Source organism: Phalaenopsis equestris, unplaced genomic scaffold, assembly GCF_001263595.1.
Source record: "Phalaenopsis equestris unplaced genomic scaffold, ASM126359v1 Scaffold000598, whole genome shotgun sequence".
NCBI lineage: Eukaryota > Viridiplantae > Streptophyta > Magnoliopsida > Asparagales > Orchidaceae > Phalaenopsis > Phalaenopsis equestris.
The window spans coordinates 387,449-395,734 of NW_018165038.1; the positions used below are offsets into that span (position 1 = coordinate 387,449).

General features: G+C 31.7%; 1 protein-coding gene across 2 annotated transcripts; it reads right to left on the reverse strand.

The window, feature by feature from the left end:
• Positions 1-2,567: 2,567 nt before the first annotated feature.
• LOC110029609 lies at positions 2,568-4,483 on the reverse strand. 2 transcript variants are annotated; one of them, XM_020731977.1, is made up of 3 exons: positions 4,441-4,483; positions 3,060-4,342; positions 2,568-2,982 (listed from the first exon to the last, which is right to left on the reverse strand). In XM_020731977.1, the coding sequence occupies exons 2-3, from the start codon at positions 4,127-4,129 to the stop codon at positions 2,979-2,981; spliced, it is 1,074 nt and encodes a 357-aa protein (XP_020587636.1). In that variant the 5' UTR covers positions 4,130-4,342; positions 4,441-4,483; the 3' UTR covers positions 2,568-2,978. The 2 variants fall into 2 exon arrangements, with proteins under 2 accessions (XP_020587636.1, XP_020587635.1); XM_020731976.1 differs by having other exon boundaries at positions 2,568-2,956; positions 3,033-4,342.
• Between the last annotated feature and the right edge of the window lie 3,803 nt (positions 4,484-8,286).

Genomic DNA, 8,286 nt, shown 5'->3' on the forward strand with positions numbered 1-8,286 from the left:
AACGAGCCGAACACGAACACACTTTTTGAGCTCGAAATATAAACGAGCCCAACACGAGATGAGCATGGCTGGCTCGTGTTCGGCTCGTTTACACCCCTAACTAGAGCTCAATTTTAAAATAATAAAAAAATTATTTTGACAATTCTATAAATTCTAAGACAAAATGACGTCTTAGACATAAACTTCAATGAAAGACAACTCAATTGTAATTTTTTTTTACAAATTAAAATTGAGTAATAATGATGATGATAATAATAAAATGCTCTGATGAATTTCATTTAAACTTGAAAATTAATAAGAAGATTTATTAAGTTATTTTAATTTAATTTAAATAATAGAATAATGATATTTTGATTTAAGACAGCACTTCGAAAATTTTGGACAATATCCAACATAAATAAAAATTAAAGAAAAAACATTTTCTCCATTTTAATAAAAATATCATATTTTTCGTCATCTTATCAATGTCAAAAATATCAATTCCTCAGGTATCCGGTTCAATTCTGATTTAACGCATAATAACAAGCACATTTTTAATATTAAATTGAAAATATGATTATTATTAATTAAAAAAAAAGAAATAATAACATTAAAGTATGATAAATGTAAATAATAAATGTTCCATGTCATATATGTAAATATAGAAAAGCTGTGTGGCAAATGTGTAAATTTATTCAAATATATATATACAAAACAAAAACCAAAAAGAACCACGCAAACCTTATCCTCATACCGGCTCGGATTGAAATTGACTTCCTCCATATGTTTGTTGCCTTTGAAGAAGCATGTAATCTTAAGGTCTTTTTTTTTTAAATGCATATCACCAAATCTTTACTTATTCATATCTGAAACAATAATTTCCTTTTATATTTATTTATCTAAATCTTGATTTTATAATATATCTTTTGATCATATATTTTAACTATAAATAAATAAATCAATCAATTTTCATATTGCATTTATATTTATATTTGTATTTGTTTAATTTTTCTTAATGATGATACTTTAATTGTGCTTAATTATATTAATTGAAGTAATTAAAAATTTAAATGAGTATTTAAATATTCGTATAAAATTAAAAATTAGGATTGCACATAATCTCTCGTATAAAACTAGTACAAGCTAAAAACCAAGTGAATTCTTGATTTTATGTATATAATTATTGAGTCATGACCTTACAAATTTAAATGAATGGGCAATTAAACAAAATTTAAATTAATATTGAGATAGATATATTAAATAAATAAATAAAATATAGAAAAATTTACATTCATATTACAGTACTTATGTATGTACATATGTAATGCCCAAAGTTTAATATTTACATTCATAATATTTTGGTGTCATAAATCTACAGTATGAACATATTTATTTCACTATTTCACTATTAAAAAGATGATAATGATGATGTTTTTAATGCGAGACATTAAATATTTGGGTGGAATGGATGAAAATATTGATATTTAGGTGTTAGATAATTAAATGCATGAGAGTTATGTAATATATATGCAAATGTTCCATTAATATATAAGTTGTAATTAAATTTTCTTGTTGAAATACTAACAAGTTAGTTTATTAAAATAAAACAATGATAAAATAATTGTATTAAAATTATATTCATATTTTTATTAAATTATGATACATTATTATTAAAGTTATTTTAAAATTTAATTCATTTGAATTTTAAATTTTAAAATAATATTCAAATTTGTTTATTTGCTAAATGAAATTGAGTATTAAACAAGCCAAGTTATAGTTCTTCCCATAAAAAAGCTTAAAACAAGAAAAAAAAATTCTACAAGAAGTCATCCCTCCTCTAGATACGGCCGCGCACTGTAGATCACGAGCAAATATTGTGTCTATCATCCGCAAATATGAACTACCAACTAATCTAGCATACATGCTGAGGTGACGCTCAACTGCCTCTTGGCAATGTCTATTGCTATGCCGAGGTCGCGCCCGACTATGTCGAGTTGTTGACAGTTAGTTGTCCTAATAACAACACACAACATAATAGTTTCACCAAAACAAGTTCCTACAAGTAGGGGTGTAAACAAGCCGAACATGAACGAGCCCAGACTCAGCTCGTGTTTGACTCGTTTATATTTCAAGCTCAAAAAGTGTGTCTGTGTTCGGCTCTTTGCTTAGTGATCCGATCACGAGCCATTCACAAACAAAGAGTCATTTTGACAACCCTAATCACATAGTCATAAGATGTTAAGAATTGGGGCAAGATTTAAAATATCATTTGAATCTAATTTAATATTTTTTATTCAATTTTCTTCATTAACCTTGTAGTCAATTAAATTTTTTAAAAATACTACTAATGAAAGATATATATATATATAATTGATTAGTAGTATTTCGAGTCAAAATAAGCCGAACATGAACGAACAAATATTTATTCGTGTTCGACTTATTAATTTGGCGAACGAACCAAACACAATCTATTTGCGAACAACGAGCTATCTTGACAGCCCTACCTGAAACGGTCTCGGACTCTATAAGATTCTTTCAAAAAAACGCACTACAATGCGATGCCACATCAAATCATGAATTACAATTAACCAACATTCATTAAATTTATCGCAGGAAAATTATACGCTGAAGAACAAAAAAAGAAAAAAACCAATAAAAATAGCATTCAAGGTCGCCATTACTGTTCAGGAAAAAAAAAAACCTAATAGATGACAGATTCCGTATAATCCCACAAGAACCGGAATGCCACAGCCATAACTGTAGATTTCGAGAACTCCATTAATGAGAATTTAAGAACTTTGTGGGAGCAGAAACCGAATTTCGATGAAGAAAAGAAGATGCTAAGACTATTCTGGATGCTAACAACTATTTACAATCAGAAAACACTGCTGCAGGCTACAATTCTAAGACTAATCACAAAAGAACGAGAAGTAGAAAAAAGTATTTCAAATGAGTCAAACGCGAAAAAAGATGTAGAGAAGAACGGCGTGTTCAGTTAGCTACCTTCGCTAATCACAAAAGAACGAGAAGTAGAAAAAAGTATTCTTCGTAGAAGAAGAACGGCGTGTTCAGTTAGCTACCTTCGACGCTGAATTCGATCGCCGCTGCTCTCCTCGTAATTTCCCGCGCTTTTCTCCGAGCAAGAATAATGGCCGCCGTCGTTCTCCGAATTCTCCTCACTTATGTTCAAATTCATCCCCTCGGCATGATGAGCATTGCTGTCGTGATTATCGTTTTCATTGCGTGGCCTGAAGTCAGACTCCAGCATCTGAAGTTTCACTTTCAGCTCTTCCATATTTCGCTCCATTAAGGAAAGCCTTTCTTTGAGAGTTAGATTCTCTTCTTCCAGTTGAGCTATATGGATATCCTGATATTCCACTCTGTTTTCCAGAAGGTAAGTTGTGGTGGTGGTGGCCACTCCGTGATCCTCTCCATGGCTCGGATACACTATCTCGAATCGGCTCAAGTCATGGTCCAGCCTTCTCTCTACCTCCACGTGCTCTTCCACATCGCTATCGCCTGGTCCGTCATCATCTTCTTCGTCCTCTTCAGCTCCGACGATGCCGACATTACCAACACCAGAAGTTGGAGAGCGGAGGCGAATCAAGCCTTTCATAGTGCCATACCCATCCACTCCCCACTCTTCCTTGGCCATGTCGACCAGTCTTTCCCCTGAGGGAGAGAATTTCGGCGTGGGAAGGATTGCAGGCGTTACAGCATAAGGCGAAACGATAGAAGCAATACCGCCAGATTGCTTAGCGCGGATTATGAACGATGTGGTGTTTCGAGGGGCGAAGGGGACGAAACGACTAAATTTCTTCTTCGGATAGAAACGCCTAGCTTTTACACGATTTTGGTACTGTAACTCTTTGAGATTCGGCGGGTTGTAACCAGAAACGCCGGCGGTTGACACAACGCAGGGATCTACCAACGAAGCTCCCATAACAGCGGCAGTCCCGGCCTTAGGTTTTTTCCGTTTGTTCCAGTTCATCCTTCTCGGTTTGGCTCCCGTCGGGCCAAACACCCGTCGAGGTTTTTGAAACCCCATCGGCTCCTCCACCACCGGGGCTAGCACCAGGGGTACCGGTGCCTGGGCCTGCGCTCGCCACATCGCGTACGAGAGGTTCATCCGCTGGGACTGATCGTTCATGATTGCTAACAAAGAAACCCGACCAAAATCAGAAAATACAGAAACCCTAGATTGAGCAACCCCACGATTTGCGCTGCGAAATGAGATAGATCCAGAAAATTATCCCAAATCCTAATCGTAGCCCTCACGCGAAACTAGTGGTCCAATCCCGACCCAAACCCTAACTAGTTTCTATGATCGTGATCGAACCAAGAGATCGGAGGGAGAACCGTTCTGATAAACAAAAAACAGCCAAAAATCATTAATGGATGAGATCTGTAATAGTTTTCTTCTTCGATTTATAAAGAAAAATACAAATCAATGGCTTCAACCTTGAGCGCGACTGCTCGAGAGAATTACAGAAACAGACCCAGTTCTAGGAGTCGGTAGAATGTGGTTGTGCGGGCTATTTATAGATGTCACAAATAGATAATTGCGAGAAGGCCCCCTGTGGTAGTGTTGCGTAATTTTGAATTTCAATATGTGGTTTTGTGCAATGTTCATTTCACCGCCTATTTCTCGGTTCGTGGCGTAGTGGTGGCGGTTTCTTCCGACTATGGTGGTTAAGATTTGGGAAAACCAAATTATTATTAAAATTCGTTCGTTTTGCTGAATTTTATTATGATCTTAATTTTAAAATCGAATATTTACATACATTTCTGTTAATTATTATGTATTTATATTTTTAATATTTATTTATTTTATTTATATGCTTTTATTTTTTGAAAAAGTTGACCGGTACAATGAGAAACAATTACCACCACAAATATATATATATATATATATAATTTAGTAAAAGAAATATCACCAACAAAGATAGAAATTACACTTAAAATAAATAGTGTGCAACAAGAACATCTACAACTTTAACAACTACATCACAAACACCATCGAAAATAGATCTCTATGCCAAAGATAAAGTTGTAGAAGATGGAGGATCATCAAATGCAAGTAGCCATAGATCAATTCACAGAAAAACAGCCACAAAAACTTGATAACAACGACAAACTTTACCGAAAAGGGACAGGAAAGAAGAAAAACTTGTAAAAAGACAAAGAAAAGAGCAGCCAACCAAAGAAACAGCAAAATCCTTGCAAGAAAATCAGAATAAAACACTCATACAAACAAGATATCGAAAAAAAAACACACGAAATAAAAAATAGCACAAAGAACTCAGAACTTACATGTTAATAAGATTTAAAATTCCTTCCAAATTTCAAAATATATAAAATATATTCAGAAAGTAGTTGGATTTTTTGAAAAAAATTGGCATTCATCAAAGCTCAAAACCAAATCCCAACAAGAGGCAAAGTTCAAGTAGTAACACCAGTATAGTGACAAGCAGCAAAATCCATGAAAAATAATTTATTAGACAACTACCTTCTGCCATAGATCAACTCGCTTATGTATGTGACGATCGGCTATTCTGTAGTGAGCTTCCTCGATGTCTTTTCTTTCCACAACCAAATCAAGATGCATATGACTGATACTAAGAAGATTTATGACTTAAAGAGAGTAATCTAAAAGTGCACAGAGACGAAAAATATTTGAAAACTTGATTTATATATATTTTTTAATAAATTTTATATCTATCTATCATAATAAACATAACACATTCTTATTGAGTTGTTTTAATTACTTAAATAATAGGATGTATTTTATGAATATATATAGGGTGGAATATCTTGAAAGAGCGCATTGAGAGGGCTAAAGATTGATATTATATATTATGAAGTAATTGCCTTAAAAAGAATGCTCCACCTCGGTATACTATAATTGTATATATTATATCATTATAATATTGAGCTTATACAATCATTCCCTACGAGGGAAAAATATGTACTAAGTTTCTTTTTGGTAATATAATACTGAAGATTTTGAGTTAAAGGACAAACAAAGTGTTCACATGCAAAGATTTCCTATTCTTTCTGATGAATATGGATGTAAATATAATTTATTATTTTAAATTAAGCAAAGTTTTTGTACTAATATGTTTGATTATTATTATTAAAAATTGCTTGGAACAATGTATTGATTTTCTTGTCATGTATTGGTGAGTAGAGCTAAAAAGGAGGAATTCTATAAATCTATTATAGATACTCATGATCAACTTCTCATAATTAGAGTTACAAAGGAGAAAAGTTTGTACTATTTTTATTAGAAAGAAAATGAGAGAGTAGAAGCACAATCCATTAAGGCCTATTATAAACATTTTCATTCATACATAAGAGGTTGGAATAAGGTACAAAATGAGGAAGTGTGGAATCAGATATTCAGACCTCAAAATTTTACACGGCATAAGAGGTCAAAAATGTAGGGAAGTTAGCCAATCTCTTATAACTGCATGATAGAGTGATATACATTTAGTAGGATTATAAAGAAGTATATAAAAGAATAGAAAGTTGTTACACATTTTCGTCTAAATTTGTACTCCATAACATATATAATCCATTAAATCTCTCTCTCTCTCTCTCTCTCTCTCTCTCTCTCTCTCTCTGTGTGTGTGTGTGTGTGTGTGTGTGTCTTACCAAAAAAAAAAACCCTTACATAATCTAAAGAGCAATAGCATCACAATAGAACCAAAATATTGTAACATTGAGAGCACTTGAAGCTATTGGGTTTTTTTTTTAATATGGACTTAACTTCACAATTTCAAAACTTTCAATCTTACACACAACTCTGTTTATTAAGTAATGTAACTATAAACTTTTGTCTCTATCTGAAAATTTTCTCTAATTGAAAGCGCATGTAATTTGAATAAGTTGAGACAAAACTTTCAATCTTACACACAACTCTGTTTATTAGGTAATGTAACTATAAACTTTTGTCTCTGCCTGAAAATTTTCTCCAATTGAAAGCGCATGTAATTTGAATAAGTTGAGGTCAAAATTCATTGCTCTTTACACTTATCTGTATTACTCTCCAAAAGATATTCGACAATATCAGAATCATATCAATTTGTAACTACACTTTTATTTGTTCTGCTCTTTTTTTATGTTTTTGGTCTTACCTACTACACTTTCTACTTTAAGCTATATAAAAATCTGATTATTTAACTTTTCTTCCTACAATAAAAATAATTAATAGCCTTAAAAATTTTATAAGACTTGCTCTTGCCATTATTAGAATAGTACTTGTAATCATAAGATCTCTTAATGATCTATAATAAACCTTCAAATGATTTTTCATTCTATCAAGCTTAGTAATAATCTCTTTTGAAAATAATAAATTATTGTCATGTTAGAAGTTTATTATATCAAGCCCATATAATATGGTGTCCAAAAAATATTTGTAGGAGGATATAAAAAACAAATAGAAGCAATACATCATCTTAATCATCAATAATTATAATAACATTTCTCAAAATTTTGAATGACAAAATGAAATTCATTTAAATATATTTTAATGAGCATGCACTCCTAAATTAAAATTAAGTATTATCTCTACTTTTAGGTAAAGCTTATAGAGAGGCTTTAAATTATATATAAATACTACTAGTTAATTAACAAGCCTTCTAAAATTATTTTTTTTAGAATTCTACCAAGCATTTTTGTATGTTGAATATAATTAAAATATTGACAAAACATTCTCATCAATCTCTAACTTGTTTTGCTTAGTCCCGGGTTCAAGCATTTGTGTATGTCTTATGAGCGCACTTATAAATCTATATTAGAATAGAACATTGTGCAAAGTCGTCATTCAAGCCTCAAATCTCTTTGGTTATCGAATACTTTGATACCAAAGTTCATGCCTATTATGCTCCTTAAGAACCTCCATTCTAATACAAATATTTAGAAAAATAGTATGCTTCAATTTATGTTATGAAAGATTTAACCCAAAAATAAATATGGTGAACCACAAAGTAATTATAAGAAAAAAAATATTAGCCTAAAACTTAAATAGGAAAATTTATGTGATGATAATAAAATCACATATATATTATATAATATAATAGCACTAAAAATTCTTCTAAAAAACTATGTACACTCTCCCTTAACCAGGAGAAAAGAAGCTCCAAGTCTTACAAAAAAATAGAAGGACTAACTTATGAAAGGTAGCAAAGAAATCATGCTCTTAAAATGGCATCATCAATTTATTAATATCATGCTTTGAACTCCTTAAAAGGGCCTTCTAACAATTTGTTTCTCTCATTCTTCTATCCATTTTCTCTTTCTTCT

Bases quoted from the DNA above. Each gene is read 5' to 3' on its own strand.
- LOC110029609 (XM_020731977.1), bottom strand. From the start codon at position 4,129: ATGAACGATCAGTCCCAGCGGATGAACCTCTCGTACGCGATGTGGCGA.